Genomic DNA, 20,232 nt, shown 5'->3' on the forward strand with positions numbered 1-20,232 from the left:
GGTAATACGGGACGTGAATAGACTACGAAGGTATACGATGACGAAGACTTCTGCAAACATGATGATCATGAGATGCGTGTAATGTAAGAACATTACTACATGCCACACTCATGATGCACTCGCGGCCAATTAGCTAGCTTCATTCGTACCAAGTTTGATGTTACGGGACGTGAATTGACGAGGAACACAAATGCCAGGCGCAACCTCAATAATCATGACATGCAGGCCATGTACGGCGTAATTTACGTCCACTTCGCAACGCTTTGCTGATTGTAAAGTGACATATCAACCTTCCTCATTCGTGCTTCGCATATCATTGATTCCCACTGTAAATGAGATGTGCCAACTTTTCGTTCACGAACGAATTTGTGAATACGGGCACCGAAACAGGTTTATGAGCTCTGTTGAAGTTATCCTTCACTGTCTAAGGTTGGAACAGTGCGAGGTTGATTCACATAATCTATACGAGTACCCGAAAGCCAGTGTGGGCGTCAGGTAGGAGAAACATTTTGATTTGCTCACGCTTATGTTCAACGTAATGACGCTCGCTTACAAAGGTCGCCTACAAAAGTGAACCTACTTTGGGATATCGTTTAACCTATTGCGTTGGCGCCGTATATGGCACACACATGTGCGTGAATACCTCAATACAATCAGGCTCAAGATCGCCAACATGTCGGGTTTTCTGTCATTGTCCGGCCTTCTTCATCAGTGACATATTCGACATAAGCTACGCCTGCTGTTATAAACACCTCTAGCGCAATTCCATTCTTGTGACAAACACTAGCGCACACACACTAGCATGCACACCCATTCGCATACGCTCTCACACACACTTAGACTCACTCCCTCACTCTCACACATGCACACTTATCTTTGCACTTGCAGTCAACACTGCAAATTTTACTGGCTGAATGAATTGATGTCCAGTTCTGACGTAAGCAACGAAGCACTCGCATCCGCTGGAGCCACGTGTCAAGGGTGGAGTCCAACAGTATTATTGCCAAATGCAGTCACAGATTTGTTTACATGCACCGACCACCTTCAATTTCTTCCGCGTGTGTTGTCGGATATACATATGCAAAAGAGGCTCATCCTGACTGCATACAATCCCAAGGGCGACGTTTATTTGATACAATATTCTGCCAGGAATTATGAACGCCGCTGCGTGGCCTGCATCGCAAATCAAACCACCGCGGTGTATCCACACCGCGGGCAGGAGCTTTACATATCGCGCGTGACACACGCTCCACATCGCATGTGCAAAGCCCACCTTCGTTGTTTATATATACCTCAGCAAGGCCTTATGGAAGTGCATGCAACCATGGGAGTACATGCGCGCCGTTGTACCGAGTTCACTATATCGTTTCTCTGTTCGGATTTCGCTGTTCATATGTGCGTGGGTGTGTTTGGAAGATACGTCGTGATACGCAAATGCATTCTTTATACTTTTGTGATCTTATTATGCGCTGGGGCCGGCAACATGTTTCAGATATCGGTCTATTGACTGCAGCCGAGTGCAGGCTGGGGCTTACACGGGCTCCATCCAGGAAGCGTATGCGGGCCGAGATCAGTGTCACTGCAGTGGCTTCGAACACGCCGGTTTCGATTTTTCCCTATTTTGGCCCTGGGCTTCTAGCTTACAAGACACGTTTCTTCAAGTACATGGCATCGGGGTGTATTCAATGTCAAGGTCTTGCACGGAGTTGAATCGATGTATCTTTCTATATTAATAAAGTTATTACGTGGTCGCGGGTGATGTGAACTGTTTTTTTCAAGCTCGAACCCCTGGCGTCGTGCGCCGAAGGGAAATCTTATCACAGGCATATTCGGTTATTCCAGCGACGCAGGCGGCGCCATGCGGCCCGCCTCCGAAGCTCGCACACGGTGATAACAATCTGCAACGCAGTTCGGTGTGGTTCGGGGCTCGGTCTTGCGGTAGTCATGAGCACTCCTTCACGCACTGAGACGCAGAATCATTGCGGTGGGCCCGTGACCACGTATTTTTCTGCGACATACAGTGTGGGCAATCGTTTAATTTGTAATACAGCCTTTTTTCCCCACACAAACAAGCACTAACAGAAGTGTGCTCCGCCGCATCTAGACGATAGCATCAAGCCACCGCGGTGATCATTCCTCCTGAACGGGTGCTCGCAACAACAAACAAAAAATCAAAGGTATCAAAATGCACCCAGGGCGTGCCCTTACCCTCTAGCACGGTGTAAGATACAAATTTTTATATCTTACACCGTACCATCCACACATGACTTAGACTAATGCCCGCGCAGATCGGGAGAATTCGAGACATCGTGGTTGGGCGGGCCGACCTTTTCCCCAGACAAAACCGCCGAGACGAATTCCTTTTCCCTATATAGCGAGTGGTGAATTCGACCAAGAAGTTTTGATGTTTCGAGGAGTTCATGTGAGCCGTGTAGGGTGGTCAGTCGGTCTTGATTAATCGAGTGATGACGCCGTCGATGAACGTTTTTGAAGAAAGTTGCCGGGACGATGATTAGCGCTGGCGTTCGTTTCAGTGTTTCTGGAGCAGAAATACTCGAGAAACGTTCAGAGAAATGTGGGCTGCTGCCGCAGTGGTCTAGTGGCTAAAGTACTCGGCTGCTGACTCGCAGGTCGCGGGATCGAATTCCGGTTGCGGTGGCGGCGGCTGCAATTTCGATGGAGGCGGAAATTCAGTAGGCTCGTGTGCTCAGATTCGGGTGCATGTTAAAGAAACCCAGATGATCGATATTTCCGGAGCCCTCTACTACGGCGTCTTTTATAATCATCTGGTGGTTTTTGGATGTTAAACCCCACGTAGAACTCAATCAAATCAATCATAATTGTGGGCTACACACATGTGGTAAATATTCGAGGCCTCGGAGTGTTCTTTAATGTGCACCTAGACATGATTACACAATTGTTCTTGCGTATCACCCCCACCGATATTTGGCGATTAGGTTTTTGTCGCTCACTGCCTGTGCCATTACCTATTGTTAATTAGACCCAACAGACAATAATGTCAAGGAAAGTATTGCAGTTGTCATTAGTAGTAATGTAAGGCTGAAGAAAGAAAAGGGGACAAAGGTAACTTGTAGCTTGTAAAAACTGAACCTGCGTGTGATCAATTTCCACAGCCTCGAAGGGTTCCTGTACAGTCTGATATGTGATTGTCTTTCTAGCGCGGTAAGTTTGTTCGCGCTCTTTTAAATACACTGTAAGTGCTGTTAAAGTTTGCAATTGCTAGCTGTCGAGTGTGCAAGTTTGTGTGGTACAGAGTGGACCCGAGGTGAACTATTGGTCCTAGATACCACTTCGGCGGCACGCAACAAGCCACACCTTCTTTTTTTTATCCAGCAGTGGGGCAAACGATGTGGCTGATTGCTTTGCCTTCATTCAACATGTCTGCGTCTCTTTGTCGAGAGAAAGTATGGTCCGCGGTGAAACTAGAGGGCCTGAAGTCCTTTGCTAGCCCAGACGCGCACGCTTGCGAGATCGCCTCATCATCGTCTCGTCCGCCATTTTGACCTACCGTTGCGCCGCCTAAAGTCGCTGGAATGATGGAATACGTAGTAGGTTCAGGGCTCACGAAACACTGAACAGTTTTGAAGGGCCCTCTGATGCGTTTCTAAGTTCCCCTTTTTATTTGCGATAAGCATAGACTAAATAATTAGCAGAGAAACTACAGTGACAGGAGCATGCTGTTCAAAATTTTCAGCCAACAAGATTCAAAATACTGAAAAACAAAACACCCACCTTTACTGGAATTTAACGGTGTGCCGTGGTCCCGTCTCTTTCACCCACTGATGTCACGAGGGGGTGTAAATGGAATACCCTTGAACCACCTATGTGGTGAACATTTGCACTTCATGCTTCACAAGATCAATTCTTAAGTCTAGAGGTGATACGACTGCATGGACCTCCATCGGATGTTTAGGCGCAATCTTTTTTTTTTCGACCTTGTTTGTTTGGCTTTCAACGAGAAAAGTACGCAAGAGAAAAACACCAACAAAATAATACCACCGTATTTGGCTTAATGCCACCACAATACGTCTTATGTTGTTTTAAACGAACTATCGGCAGATCATTCGGCAGAATAAATGAATTGAGGAAACTACCGACGACGCAATGAACTGAAAAATGTGGAGGGAGGGTGACTGTTGTAATGTTTAACCTGTTGTAATTTTTATTGAGACAAACGTCACCAAATGACGCTCAATATATGTAGAAATGTTTGTGTGAACATATGTTAAACATTCACATGGTCACTGTTGCGTAACGAGGCTGACAGTCACGTGGATATTGACAACACCAGAAGCGCTAATCTGAGGTGCAGCGCTTGTGCCAGTGATAATGGCAGCCTTGGGCATTGCTAGATACATGAGCTTCAGTGAATGGTGCTTCACTACAATTGTCGTTAACCAGACGTGACGGCTGTATGATAGGAGTACATATGTACTGTTTGTAGGGTTGAATGACCACTATTTCAAGCACAAGTGAGCTTTTATTAACATTACGGTCTACTTTAAAAGAAGTTCTGAGACATGACGTCGTAGAATACTTGTTTGCCACACAGAAGGGGTTAGATTCCTGCCCGGACCATGATATTTATTCTACGCATTCGTCGGGTCGATGCTGGCGTTGCTAGCTTTTAGGGGAGAATTTATTTGGGGTCGACCTAGTTTCTGTCCAGCAAACCCCACAAAACGCAAACAGAAAGTTAACACCTACGCAACCGACTTTATGTGTAATGAACTATACCGCCACAAAATATATGATCAACGGTGAGCCGTCTGTCATTCATTCATCCATCCATCCATCCATCCATCCATCCATCCATCCATCCATCCATCCATCCATCCATCCATCCATCCATCCATCCATCCATCCATCCATCCATCCATCCATCCATCCATCGATCAATCCATCCATCCATCCATCCATCCATCCATCCATCCATCCATCCATCCATCCATCCATCCATCCATCCATCCATCCATCCATCCATCCATCCATCCATCCATCCATTCATCTGTCCGTCCGTTCATGTGTCTGTCCGTCCATCTGTCCGTCCTGCATGGTATAGTCAGCGACTTCAACTTAGACATTGTGGACCTTAGCACCCACTGATTTGTCACTCGTCATCATTCACTTCGTGAAGGTGCACTGATTTTTCTTGAAGCTCTATAAATAAAATTACCAATGTTTGTTCATGTCGTTCCTTAGTTCATATAGTCTGTCAATCACCATCAGTGCGATTCGCTTAACTACAGTTGATTTTAACCCAACGTGATGGCTGTGGCGGACATGTAATTATGTAATATTCATAAAATTGAACATCTTTCACTGCATCCCCAATTGACGCTTCACAAACATTACACTCTATTTGAAAAGCAGTTGCGAGACCTGGCGTGCCTCCTTGGTAAAATACTTGGTTGCCACGTAGAATGCAGGTGTTTGATTCCTGATGAGACCCTGACATTTTCTTAACATTTGGCGGGTCAACGCAGTCGATTTTAGCTTCTATTTGACGCTCACGCGTTAAAATTACGTGTTCTGGCAGTTCTGAGATAGATATAAAGTGTCTATCCCCTGTGGCATGTACCCGCTGTTACGTATTCGGCGGCTGGACGACAGCCGGCCCAGGAAAGAGACGACTCAAGCAGTGCCAGGAAGACAATCCCAGTTTATTCACCTTGCGGCGCGTTTTTAAGCGCTACGCAGCCAATCGCAGGTTGGCACGAAAGAAAAGGAAACAGCAAGATAACAGCAATCGGGCAATGTTATCAGAAAGCCCCGACGTAGAAAGAGGGCGAGCACTGCAAACGTTACACCGCATATCAGTGGTACATACCCGCCCGCGGGTATGTGTCATTGTCAAACGGAAAGTGACGATTTACGCGATGGTGTTGTGACAGATTCATGTCATGACCTCGAGGTGTATTCGTTAGAGTACCTAAGAGAGAGATGACGAGAGCACCCAGGTCTGCTATATATATATATATATATATATATATATATATCTTGTGAGACGACGTCAGGTACGAAGGAGCGACCGTTTTATTGTCAACCCAGACGCGCGAGCCAGCAACCGAACAAGCAGCGAGCCGCTACGATGATGATGATCACGGTGCTTTGTATGCGCAGGTGAAAGTGAAAATGATAAGCAACACAATCAGCGCTCACACTATTTCCCCCCTACACGAAAGCGGTCTGCAAGACGTTCATTTAGTAAGTGTGTGAGCGCTGGATATAAGGTTTCAGGCGAGACACATGGACGATCTCGGTCCCGCGACGACGGCGATCAGAAGCCGAAGTAACCGGCGCGACGCGATAATTTACGGCCGATGTTCGTTCAAGCACGATGTAAGGACCCAGGTATCTGTGAATGAATTTTTCACAGAGGCCGGGTGTGCGAACAGGTGTCCAGAGGAGCACTTCGTCGCCTGGGTAGAATGACACAACTCGACGTGTCGCATCACAACGAACTTTTCGCTGGGCCTGAATGGTAGAGGTGTTGGCGCGGGCGATTGTGCGGCAGTGGTTGACACGGGCAGCGAATTCTTCCGGAAGGGACGCAGATGGGACAGAAGGCGTGGACAAAAAGCTGGTGTCTAGAACAAAAGATGGTGCACGGCCATACACAAGAAAAAACGGGCTGTAACTTGTAGTGCGTTGTATGGCAGTGTTATAGGCAAACGTGACGAAAGGTAGTATTGTGTCCCAGTTCTTGTGATCGGGTTGGACATACATAGAGATCATGTCTGACAAGGTTCTATGAAAACGCTCAGTAAGACCATTGGTTTGCGGATGATATGCCGAGGTGGTCTTATGGATTGTGTCAGAGGCCTGTAAAACTTCAGCGAGCACACGAGAAAGAAATGTCTTGCCACGGTCACTCAGGAGAACACGAGGGGCGCCGTGGCGCAGGATAATGGCACGCAGAACAAAGTCGGCTACTTCGCTGGCAGCTCCAGTAGGAAGAGCTGCCGTCTCAGCGTAGCGAGTAAGATGGTCTACGGCAGTAACAATCCAGCGGTGACCGGCGGCGGTAAGCGGAAGGGGTCCGTATAAGTCTATGCCGACGAACTCGAAGGGAGCGGATGGGCACGGGAGAGGCTGTAGAGGGCCGGCGGGAAGAGATGTCGAACGTTTTCGGTGCTGACATGATGAACAGGAAGTGACGTACCTGGAAACACTAGTGGAGAGGCCAGGCCAGAAGCAGCGAGTCTTAATGCGATCGTAGGTTTTATGAAAACCCAAGTGGCCAGCCGTCGGGTCGTCATGAAAGGCTTCTAAGACTTGGAGTCGAAGTGAGCGAGGTATGACCGGGACCCATCGGCTACCGAGAGGATGGTAAGTTTGTCGAAGTAGCGTTCCGTCATGAAGTTTGAAACGCGTGAGTTGTCGTCGCAAGCGGCTGTTGGGAGCACGAGATGAGCCGGTGAGCCGATCGATGATTGTACGGCAGTATGTGTCTGCACGTTGGAGCGAGGTGAGGTCTGCGGATTGAAGGAAGTCATCCGGTGCAGTGGGCTCGATGGGACTAAGACTGGTCATCTGCGTGGTCTCTTGGCTGGGAGGTGCTGCGCAGCAGGTAGATGCGTCATGATTTTGCAACAGCGGACAGCGTGACAAGGCGTCGGCATCTTGGTGTTTGCGGCCCGACCGGTATGTGACACTGTAGTCATACTCCTGCAGTCGGAGCACCCAACGACCGAGGCGTCCTGACAAGTTTTTTAATGATGACAACCAACAGAGCGCATGATGATCCGTGACGATCGTGAAGCGGCGGCCATACAAATAGGGGCGAAATTTTTGCACGGACCATACGATAGCGAGACATTCCTGTTCAGTGATGCTGTAATTGCGTTCCGCTGGGGAGAGAGTACGGCTCGCGTAAGCCACGACTTGCTCTTGTGAAGCCTGGTCACGCTGCAGCAGAACAGCGCCGATTCCGTGCCCACTTGCGTCAGTGTGTAATATAGTAGGGGCTGTGGGATCAAAATGGCGAAGAACTGGCCCTGACGTGAGGCATCGCTTCAGGGTCTGGAAAGCAGCTTCACAGTCATCTGTCCAAAGAAATGATGCACTTGTGGTCAGGAGTTTGTGAAGAGGAGCCGCGATAGTGGCAAAATCACGGACAAAACGGCGGAAGTAAGAGGCTAAGCCGAGGAAGCTGCGAAGGTCTTTGAGCGTGGTGGGCTTAGGAAAGTGCAGCACAGCGGCCACTTTGTCGGGATCAGGTTCGATGCCAAGCTTGCTGACAACGTGGCCTAACACTTTGATGCTGCGGCTCGCAAACCGACACTTCTTGGTATTTAGCTGGAGACCGGCTTTGGCTAGACATGTGAGCACCTCGTCTAGACGTTCTAGGTGTTGCGAGAAGCTGGATGAAAAGATGACGATGTCATCCAGGTAACAAAGACAGGTCTTCCATTTTAGGCCACGCAGCACCGTATCGATCATCCGCTCAAATGTGGCTGGGGCATTGCAGAGCCCAAAAGGCATCACATTGAATTCGAAGAGACCATCAGGAGTAGCAAACGCTGTCTTCTCTTTATCAGACTCATGCATCGGGATCTGCCAATACCCAGATCGTAGGTCGAGACTTGAGAAATATTCTGCACCCTGTAAGGTGTCAAGTGCAACGTCAATTCGAGGCATAGGATATACATCCTTGCGCGTAATTTTGTTTAGTGCCCTGTAATCAACGCAAAATCGCACTGATCCGTCCCTTTTCTTAACTAGGACAACAGGAGAAGACCAAGGGCTTGTGGAAGGTCTGATAACGTTGCGTGCGAGCATGTCATTGACTTGTTCCTCGATGACCTTGCGTTCTGAAGACGACACGCGGTAAGGGCGACGGCGGATAATACGAGAACCGTCTGTGGCGATGTGATGAGAGGTCACCGTAGTTTGACCTAAGCCATCCGAACAAACGTCAAAACAAGTCTTGTGTTTTGTTAAAAGGGCCATTAAGTCATTAGTTTGCGTTGGAGTGAGATATGGACTCAAAGTGGCTTTAAGCGCATTAGATGAGCCTCCTGGTGGCGTACACTTAGCGACTGACGGCGGAGACGATACAGTGACGACACATACCGGTGCTATGTCGATAAGGCTGGCAACAGTGGACCCCTCTGGCAGTAGTTGTGGCTCTGTTGTCGTGTTGTAGGCGGTGAGACTGGCATGACCACGCGAAAACCGCACTAGACAACATGCGATGGCGATTCCTCGGAAAATGCAGCGCTGATCGGGGACAACCACTGCGTCACCGTCAATGGTATCGCTGGATCTAATGGTGAGGATACGTTCTTGGGCCGGGGGCAGTACAAAGTCTGCAGCTGCAACAAGGTGAGGCGACGAAAAATCGTAAGCACTAGAATTTTCAGTGTCCGTAATGCGAATAACGGGCGGACCACACGAAATGACAGCGGAAGCGGCTGACAGGAAGTCCCAGCCCAATATAATCGGATGAGCACATGAAGAAAGCACAGCCAATTGTATATGGTGACGAATTCCGTCGATCAGAACACGAACAGTGCATTGTCCAATAGGGTAAATTCTATTTTCATTAGCACCACATAACACCGGACCAACATATGGAGTTTGCACTTTTCGTAGACGATGACATAGTTCGCGATCAATGACCGAAATGGCTGCTCCAGTGTCCACGAGTGCGTCAACCGAAATGCCTTCTACACAAACAGTTAGTAAATTTGCAGGGCGCGCAGGAGGAATTGGGACAATTCGACGACAGGCAGTTTCTCCTCCAAAAACTGCAGCTGCTAGTTTTCCGAGTGGCTGTCGAGGGGCATCAGGGCAGAACGTAAAGGCGAAGTAGTACGGCGGAAGGGCGATGGTGAACGACGGCGGGGTGAGCGGGAAGAACGAGGTTCACCGTGGGACAAAGGAGGCGAAGGCGAACGTCGTGACGAGGGAATGTAGGTTCCTGGAACGTAGGGGTCAGACCGCGCAGCCCGGTCACTCTCGTACGAAGAATAACCTCGTCGTTCATCTTGCTGGCGCCGACGGCAAAAGCGGGAGATATGTCCTCTTATGCCACAGTAGTAACAGACGGGGCGCGTAGGGCGCCAGGCAGGGAAGTGTGGTTGTGGTGGTGCCTTGGCTGCCATCGCAGCCAAATGGTCGTATACGACGTCCGTAGTTACAGGTGGAGTAGGTGGAGGAGGCCGTGACACGACTTCGGCATACGTAGGCACATGTAAGGGCACAGGCGGCGGGGCACGTGCGACGCTCGTCATCGACGCCAATTCGTCCTTTATAATTTCCCGCAGGTTAGGAGGGGGTGAGCGGGCAGGTGAAGTCGGTGCGCTGGCAGGAACAAGGCTGTGAAGTTCCTCTCTCACTATGGTGCGAATTAGAGCTCGCAGCTCATGCTCGCCAGTAAGACGAGTGTCATAGGAGGCGTGTGGAAGGCGCATTGAGTAAAGTGCGTCCAGGCGCTGGCAGGTGGTAATAATGTCCTGAACTGTTGTCGGGCTCTGCATGACAAGAGCATTAAAGGCGACGGAGTTGATGCCTTTCATTACTTGCCGAATACGATCGGCCTCCGGCATGTCCTTTTGGGCGCGGCGGCAGAGGGCCAGAACGTCTTCAATGTACGATGTGTACGATTCGTCAGGCCCCTGGATGCGGGTAGCGAGCTTCTGTTTAGCTACCTCAGAGCGTCCTGTAGAAGTGCCGAATATTTGACGCAGCTGCACCGTGAATGCTGACCAATCAGGAAAGTCGCGTTCGTGGTTATGATACCACGTCTTAGCAACCTCCTTCAGATAAAAGGGTACATAGCGCAGCTTATGTGCCTCATCCCAGTAATTGCAAGCACTGGTACGGTCGTAACTGTCCAGCCATTCTTCTACGTCCTCACCGCGAAGGCCAGAAAACACTGGAGGGTCTCGTTGCGAGGTACTCACGGTGTGGTGAGGCCCAGCAGGCTGAGCGGGTGGTGCGAAGAAGGCGGTAGGGGGTGGGTCGTTTTGCGCCATCACTGTTGGCAAGCACAGCCGTCGACCTGATCGGAGCTCCAGGGGTGACCGGTAGTGCACGAGGACTTGGGAATCACAGCACGCTCCACCACTTGTGAGACGACGTCAGGTACGAAGGAGCGACCGTTTTATTGTCAACCCAGACGCGCGAGCCAGCAACCGAACAAGCAGCGAGCCGCTACGATGATGATGACAATAAAACGGTCGCTCCTTCGTACCTGACGTCGTCTCACAATATATGTATATATATATATATAAAGCGCATATAGGCTATCCGTATCCTAGGGCCAGGAACCTGCCTTTGGGCATAATGATGTGTAGTATACAAACACACAAGCCAATTGGCAGGTGTATTTTTAATACCCCGAAATAATATACCTAAAATCATGCTTTCGAAAAAAGTGCCAGGCCTGAGTGGAACGCGAAGCGCAGTCACAGCGAAAGCTGCAAGAGAGTCAGAATATTTTGGTAACATTCTCTGGGTAGCTGCCACAAGCTTACTTGCTTGGTACCCACGATGCCATTAATAATATTATAATTTTGTGCAGTAGGCCGCCATTCACTATGCTATCCTTCGTCATTATTTGGAGAAGCGTCGTATCCGCTACACACTTGCAAGAAAGTTTGTGCGCAATTTTTATCCACACTCTAAAAAAATGTCTCAGTTCACAGAAGACCTTGCTAGTAAATAGGTGCCGGATGATTTCTGTAATTAAAAAAACAGCAGGCTCCGTTTCACGAAGGCTCTGCTAGTTTATTTTCTGTATCGCCATACACAGCTACTTTCTCCATGGAGATGCCTGGCTAACACACAACGTGCGAACGACATGTTTCATAAGACCGTGCCCAAAAGGCATCACATGTATAAGTTAACAAATCACTACGTGCGAACAAAAACCACAAAATATCGCACGACGCCCCACCACCACCACTGACGAGGCCAAAAGTGTAAAAGGCGTTGCTTCCTGCTTCCCGGATGCTAGTGCACCCCGTGAGAAAATAAATCAGCTTGACGTTATTAATGCGAAAGCGTTAGAGATCTCGTGTCGTAGGAATCCCGCCATTGGTGTCGCCTCCGTTGGTTGTGAGCGAAAACTCGTCTGTGCGTCTGTGACCGAAAAATCAAGTTACCGAGATCGCCACGGGAGGCCGCTACTTGCCCACGCGTGCGTGCGCGATCACACTGAAAAATTCACGCATTCGAAGAAAAAAAAGTGCTCAAGGTCACGAGGCGCAGTAGTTTCTTTGCCCCTGCCAGCCCTCCCTGCTTAGCTTTGAGCGGTTTTATCGGGACGAGAGAAGAGATAATGCAATTGCAGCATATGCGACAAACCTTTGTAACTCTACTCACACTGGATGGATTCCTAAAATTTTAACGGCGTTGAATGCGTGACGCAATAAGCTCTTCTAGTGAACTCATTTCATGGTTACTTGAAAAAGAGTTTCTGGGCCCCTTTAGTGCATTTCGTTCAACAGGTGTCACGACGGAAACGAGCCCATTCGGCGATTTGTAGGTGCATTTGGGAAGCCTCAAACTACGTGAAAAAAGGCCGGAATAGTGCAGCCATCGCAGATAAAAACACACAAAACTTTCAAACAGCTCTAAAAACGGACAACTATGTCCATCTAGCGGAAAACATATTATGCTTTTTCAGAGGCATTGATCAAGAAAACAGCAAACGCTAGATAATGTGCTGCTATCTGTGAGGCATTGCGAGACTCTTTATGGCCTCCGAGATGGCGAGCATGCGGCGTGTATCTTGGAGGCCATGCGACTCTTGCTTTAGATCAAAAACCTGTATGTACCATTCGCGCGCCCGCGCTCGTACGATCTACTGTGTACGTGTGTGTGTGCGTGCGTGTGTGTGTACGTAACACATTACATTAATAAGCAGGCACTTAGCGGTTGAAGGGTGCACTAGGGGCCGAATTTTGCTATCGCGTTCAACTCTTAAAGGCGAAGCTTAAGGGTCCCTCAATTTTTTTTCTGTTTTACGGAATGAGCACAAGGAACGGAAACTTGGAGTGCTCATTTACGTTCTTCCCCGCCGCTTTATTAAAAACGCCGCACGTGAATGTTATTCTACGTCCAATTCCATCTTTTTTAGAGAAACAAATCACAGTTTGTGATTTTCATGGTCTGTTCCGACATTAAAACACGGATATTTTTTACAGTGAGTGGCTGTCAATGATGAATTATACCTGAAGTGGGTGTTCGTTACAGTTAATAGAGGATCAAGAACAAGTTTTCTAATGGGTTGGACTTTTGGACGACCCACTCGCTACACAATTTGTATTTTGTCACGTCTGGTTGTTCGTTTGCAGTTCTAAAACGCTTTATTACTCATACGATCGCACTAGCTTGTCTGACATCAAGCCTGGCTAAGGCAAGTTTGCAACGGAGTTTCAAGCACCGGCTTGGCTCTGAGGTAGAATACTAAGCTGGCACGTTCGGGACCCAGGTTCGAATGCCGCTGTCGAGTTCTTGTCTCTATTTCGGGAGATTTTTTTTTTGTTTTGTTATAGTGGTTACGGACACCGGCGGTGGCGGTGGCGTACAACGAAGACGCCACACGTGACCCTTGTTGGGATCTCATAACAGCTTTAGCCATAAAATATTGAAGCTAACAGGAGCTGAAGCCATGAAAACCATAGCGGGCATTATTGGTGGTCAACTGCAGCGAGGTACTTCACAAGATTGGCTTGTCAGGCGAGTTAGTCCGGCGTCATGGCACAATTTAGGGCAAAATCCTGGGACGAAACAGAACCACATGAACACAGTGCAAATTATGAGCGTGGTGCTTATGGTGTCCATAAAGGAAAACTGAAGTGGACGAAAAAAAAAGAAAACAACTCGTTGACCTTGAGGACCGAATCTGGAACCTTCGGATAACGCGGTTCGGTCTTTGACCTAAATATATAACCATACGTTTCAGTGTGGTTCTGAAGTATAGCAGTATGTGGGAATGCCAATAAAGTTATGTAACAAGCAATAGCGTGACTTTAAAGGAGTGGCGCATAAGACACGAATAAAAAAATAGAGGCATAGACAGCAGTAACGCTTGTGCTGTCTATAGTCTCTATCTTTTTTATCCATCCCTTATGCGCTAGCCATCCGAAGTTAGGCATCTTTACAAACCTTCGTAACGTATCGCACCTTAAAAAAAGATAATATCGATGAAGATATCCACCAAATTTTATTGCCATCATTTTGACTTGTCTCGAGCAATAATTTAGTGAATAACAGGAATTCTAGGCTGTTGAAAATGTGCACAATTTTTGCTCAAAATGTTTCCCCGGCCACGTAAAAAAACCCCAAAAACTCGTAATGGCGCATTTCATTTGCCGTGTCATTTTTTCCTCAATATTCAAAGAGTTCTAAAAATGACAGAAAGGTGTAGGATTGGTGCAATTCGTGTACTTTATTCTGAGCAAATATTCTTCATTTAGTTTCAGAAAACTAACTTCAGAATAGTTGTTATGGGTTGAAAATCTGCGCCTGAAACAACTTTCACCGAAATAGGCAATGGTGACACGGGGCACTTTCTCATTGGTATTCGTTCATTACTCTTAAGAAAATAACTATCGCACAGAAACATTTGGTGAATGGGCCCTTCTTTGTGACTCGAGAACCGGGTGACTCTCTCATTGTTATTTCAAGCACTTCCGGTAGGGCTCTTACTTTCGGTTTTTGGGAACATTCAAAGTCTTCTAAAACATAGAACTGAAATGAAATTGCTGGTTCTGGTTCAAGTCAAATTTTATATTACATACGTAAGTTTGCGTAAGAATAGGGTCAATTGCCTGTAAAGGTGATTGATGAAAATTATTCGAAGTAGTTCATCGGAAGAGCAGACGGTTCCCTTGAAAGCAGACGGGATTGCTGCGGCATACGGCGGCGCAGATCTCAAGAGCGTGCTTCTTTCTACGTTGCCTCTTCAACTTGTTTCGCCAGCATGAAGAACGAAGGAGTTAACCTAAGGAATACACTAGGGCACTCGAACGCACTCTTGAGCTTGTTTCGCCAGCTTGACGAACAAAGGAGTTAACCTAACGAATACTCTAGGGCTCTCGAACGCCGACGTGCGAATGCTGCTACCAGACACCTAAGTCAAGAATTAGGGTCGCCTTGAAATTTTTTAAGCAGTTCAACTTCTAAAAGGTTGTGGTAAAGGTGAACGAGACAAGCGATGAGTTACCTAAGCTGCACGTATGATCGGCCTATATCTTATAACTATCGCGTTTAATGTCGCAAAGCCAATCGTATGGTTGGCTTAGCGACAATAAATGTGAGAACTTTCACCTTTACGTGTCATGTGACAGGAAATGTGGCCTTACTACGTACACAATACTTAAACAGCTCGCCATGCGTGTCATAAACAAGGAATAGAAGCGGGAATACGGTGATTTATTTCACCCAGCAATTTTTTTTCGTTTACTGGTCGTCCTCGTTACATCTGTGTGGCGCACATGTTATGGGCTGCATTTTCAAAAAAAAAATAAAAAATAAAAATCCTATAAGTGCGAAAGACAACAGCGAAAAAAGAAAGACAAAGATAGGCAATCGCAGAAACGAAGAGATTGTTTTTGCCAAATTCAGATGTTAGCCACACAGTTCTAAAACATCTAATGGGGCAAAAGGAAAAAAAAAAGTGCTAGTACGAAGAAGAACGACCAGACAAGGAAAGGTTGTTTCCAGTCCTTCTTCGTGCTCAATTTTGTGTCTTTTCCAGAGCAAGACGTATTAACAAGCCATCGTGAACTTGTTAACAGCGCAACACTTAAAACACAGGACAGGGAAGGAGCAAAAGAGAAAAGAAAAGACGGCGCTGACTCGCTGTGAGTAAGCGCCGTCTATTTTTTTTTCTATTTTGCACCTGCCCTGTCCTGTGTTTTTAAGTGTTGCGCTGTTAACAAGTTCACGATAGATCCCAACCAACTGGCCCAACTTACCATCCTACTGAAGTATGAACAAGCTACGGCCGATAGACAACTGGGAAATTAGTATTGCGTAAAGCAAGCTTAGACTATTAGGAAATTATGCAGGTCGATATCAGAATACAGACTGTGTAGCGACATGTGTGCAAAACGCCTAAGTTCCATTCTATATAGGAACACTCATGTCGCAGCATATGAGCGCAAATGAAGCAAAGCGTTTGAACAGTAAACAAATAGATCATGCTTGAAACTTTGAGAAGGAGAAGTCACCACGAATAACGGCGAGTGCACTTGCGTTGCATTGCTTAGAAAGGGCAGTATTGATTTACGCCGCGATATTTACGCAATTATTTCAACGTAAGTAGCTAAACCATTATTTATACATCTAAGTAATATCACCCTCCGGAAGATCCAAGGACCATTCTTCCGATGCTCTTTAGATGTCGTGCACGATTTCTACCTATTTATTTGCGTGGAATGTGCCTCTCGAGTTGACATGTATATATGTTATGCCGAAGGGCAGTCTTTCGAATAGAAAAGAAAGAATTATGGCAGTTCCAAAAGATTATTCAGGGTGCTAAAAGTGGCACACGGATGTTTTCAGTAAGTTCAACATCACGTGTTGTAAGGTTGTTCAAGGGAGAAATTCAGTGTAAAATGAAGATGGATGTATGCGAAAAAGATGCTTTCATAATAATACACATTTTTTTCAATGACGCAGGGTGCAAAACTGTGTATATACTGTGATGTGGCTTGTTCCTTCAAGCACACATGCTGGCGCACCGATATACACACCCAATTGCACACATGCACAGAACTAAACGCGTATCGACGCACACACACGCTCGTCCACACGCACACATTGCTAAATAAATCTCCGTCCTATAACTTAACACTATGTAACTGCGCCTCCGACTCACTGTCGTCCGGGGCTACACAAGCGGCTCGAACCCCGCATCCGTAGATGCGGTGGCTTAGCGAGCGAAATGCCGTTGCGGTGACCAACGAGCGCCGCCGTGAGCGGGAGCAGCGACTGAAACATTTACCGACGCGGCGAACGCTATTTGTCCGCCGTCGCTGTCCTTACAAGAGTAATGAAGGGTCGCTAATGGTTTTGCGCCGCGCGGGCTGCGTGGTCGGGCAAACTATAAGGCCGGCCCGCGTCCCTCCGTTGCTATGCATGGCGGAGCGCTTGGACACGCACACAAACACGCTGAGCGCAAACGCCCCCTCCCGCCCGTTCACGCACAACTGAGCGCTTTCTTTCCCGGCAATGACCGCTGTCGACCAGAGGCCCGTAGCCAACGTTGGCGCGCGCCTGCCATTTCAATCGGCGACCGCCGAAACGCTCCATCGCGTGCGGCTCGGAAACCGCAGCGCGTAGGGAGCAGCGGCGAGCGCGGGAAGCACGCGCGCCTGCCCGCCGATCGCTTCGCCATGACACGCGCAGGCGGCCAGCGCGGCTTCTTCGACTTCTTTGAATTTATAAGGGGGCGCGCATGAACGACCCTGCTCGGCTCTTCCGTCATCTTGCGAACGGCTCGGCCGTGACGGCGACGACGCGACGAAGGACAGCCTTCTCTCCCTCTCCTTTCCTCCGGCACGATGATGCAGACGGCACAAGGTATGGGAACGCAGCTTCGTTCGAGCGCCTTCTCTTTTTCTGACTTTTCTTTTCCTGAACCACTCTCTCTTTCTTCGTTTAAGCCATGCGTCACTGTTTTTTCTACTTGCTGTGTTACACTCGGTTGTTGTATGTATGTATTAATTCTTTCACAATGATGTACCATTATATATATATATATATATATATATATATATATATATATATATATATATATATATATATAGAACTTGAAGGGAAGGCACGACAGGTCCGGGTATTTTCTATTAACTTGCAGATAGCACATAACAAAAGGATCGTATTTACTAACGTTTCGGCCGTGCCACGGCCGAAACGTTAGTAAATACGATCCTTTTCTTATGTACTATCTGCAAGTTAATTCAATATATATATATATATATATATATATATATATATATATATATATATATATATATATATATATATATATATATATATATATAATCAGAAATAAGGCGGCCAGCCTCTGTGGACAAATGCCCTGTTTTCTGAAGGCCGATGAATGCTTACTGAAACGAGCTTCCGTTTGGCGTATACCATTGAAAGGATAACTGGATGCCCCTTGACTGAACTGGTGCGGTAATGGGTTGATCGGGTGGTCTCATTGTTCTACTGCCAAATGACGGCTGTTGAATATCCTCATACTATTTATTACACTCTGCGCTGTGGAATTGATATTCAACCGGCGAAATCTCGCCTTATATTTCCCCTCGAGATAGACCACTGTGCTGCAATGAAGAGCTGATGCCGTCGGTCAACATCTTCGGCTTTTAGTTGGTCGACTCAGAGCGTATGGACGCAGATGAATGGTCTGAACAGATTACGCTTCAACGTATACTATGCTCATGATCGTAAGAATGCTGCGGGAAATCAAAACTATTCCGCCATTAAGTCGATGCACGAAGCTTCAAACAGTCCGCTCAGCTCCTGTAGTAGATTTCAGTTCGCGAAAAATGTTCATGAACGATAGTTATCACAAACAAACTCTCAATACTCTTGCATACAATACATTATTCACATGCATGGCCTGGGACCCGCGTCTTAAAAGGGATGCTTTATAAACTAGAACTTGCCCGAACTGCAGAAGCTACATTCGTGTATAACGCCCACCGCTATCTCGATTTTTCTTCATCCCGTGTTGACCAGCGAATGGTTATAGTGCTCGACTACTGATCCTCAGGTCCCGGGATCGAGTGCTGGCCGCGGCCGTCGCATTTTCGATGGAGGCGACAATGCTTGAGACCCGTCCACTTGAATTTAGATGCTTGTTAAAGCACCCCAGCAGGAATAGGTTTCCGGAGCTCTCCACTACGACGTCTCTTGTTATAATATGGTTGTTTTGGGACCCCAAACCCCAAGAACTGTTATTCAACTTATACTGGCTGCTAACGACATTGCAATCTTGAAACAGCGTGGCGTGGAGAAAGTCCAAGATTGAGTTTGCGCTCAGTACTCGGCAGTTTAACATCGGTACGCACCAATACTTTCCCGTAACCGTCTATCTTGAAGTTCAAACAAATTCCCTAACATGATCTGCCACCGCAGTTCACGTGTACCAATTCACCTTGTCAATCACTTATATATGTAATTTCCGACGTCACACACTTCGCAAAGCACACGTGTCATTCTGTGTAAACTTTATTGTTTATGCTCTCACACTTTTGTGCATACAGGGTGTTTTAAGAAATATGTCCGAAAACTGAAAAAAAAAACAATCTGTAAAATGAGATATTTTCTTGTTGCCTTCCCAATTGCTTTTCTTTTTCTGTGGCGGCAGGCATGTGAGACTGACGAAAGATACCATTTGGAGTATTTATTAAAGAGTTAAATAATTAACTTTTAAGGAGTGGAGTTAGGTGGTTATGTCTAATAGGAGAATCGAAGATCTTCACGCGATGAAAACCCTGCAGCTTTGTCTTTCCGAGAAGATGGCCTGCAATAGTTATTATGGCACAATGAAATTACCCAGAATGGTGAAACTGAAACCGAAGAACCAGTGAGCGCAACAAGCAGACGACCAGAACGACGTCCTTGTTCAAGGAAACAACTGCACAGGTGTAGCAGTTTCGTGTTGCTCAATGTATGTGCGTAATGCGTGCGATCATTTAGGCACACACCCACACAACGAAGTCGGTTGGTGGTTGGTGGTTGATTTAACGACACTCACAAATTATGGACGTCTCAAAAGAGTGTGGCAGTTGCACTTTCCCACGTTTGCTTTTCGGTTTCACCGCTGAATTCGTTTTAATGGTATTACTTCGTATTTACTTCTATACTCCACTTTTTTTTTTCAATATCAAATCTGAAATGAGTTCTTCGAATGAAAGAATTCAATTTTCCATTTTAACATAACTCCACCAATTATGAAGTTAATTATTCTAAATGCCTTAATTAGTGCCCCAAATGATCTCTTAACACGCCTTAATAAGCCTGCGGCTACAAAAGAATTAGTTATGAAGGCATCGAAGAAATATCGCACTTCTTGATTTTCCAAGACTTTCGGGCACATTTGTTGCAACAACCTGTATTATCACAACTCAAAATCTAACTTCTGTCAACTTTTTTGTTTCTGTGCAGAATAGTGCTTTAACATGTAGTGTAAATTGCATATAGAAATACATAGAGTTTCCTATAAGTACACTT

General features: G+C 46.9%; 1 protein-coding gene across 2 annotated transcripts in view; it reads left to right on the top strand.

The window, feature by feature from the left end:
- Nucleotides 1–20,232, top strand: part of LOC119161982 (mechanosensory protein 2) — a 504,482-nt gene that overhangs the window by 176,992 nt on the left and 307,258 nt on the right. The window contains exon 1 of one of the 2 annotated variants that reach the window (XM_075879858.1): nt 17,370–17,568. The exons of the other annotated variant lie outside the window; for it this stretch is intronic. Within the exon in view, the coding sequence (XP_075735973.1) occupies nt 17,550–17,568 (19 nt within the window). The 5' untranslated portion in view covers nt 17,370–17,549. Of the gene's footprint in view, nt 1–17,369; nt 17,569–20,232 lie in introns of those variants that run through there. 2 annotated transcript variants of the gene reach the window in all.

Source organism: Rhipicephalus microplus, chromosome X (assembly GCF_043290135.1).
Source record: "Rhipicephalus microplus isolate Deutch F79 chromosome X, USDA_Rmic, whole genome shotgun sequence".
Classification (NCBI taxonomy): Eukaryota; Metazoa; Arthropoda; class Arachnida; order Ixodida; family Ixodidae; genus Rhipicephalus; species Rhipicephalus microplus.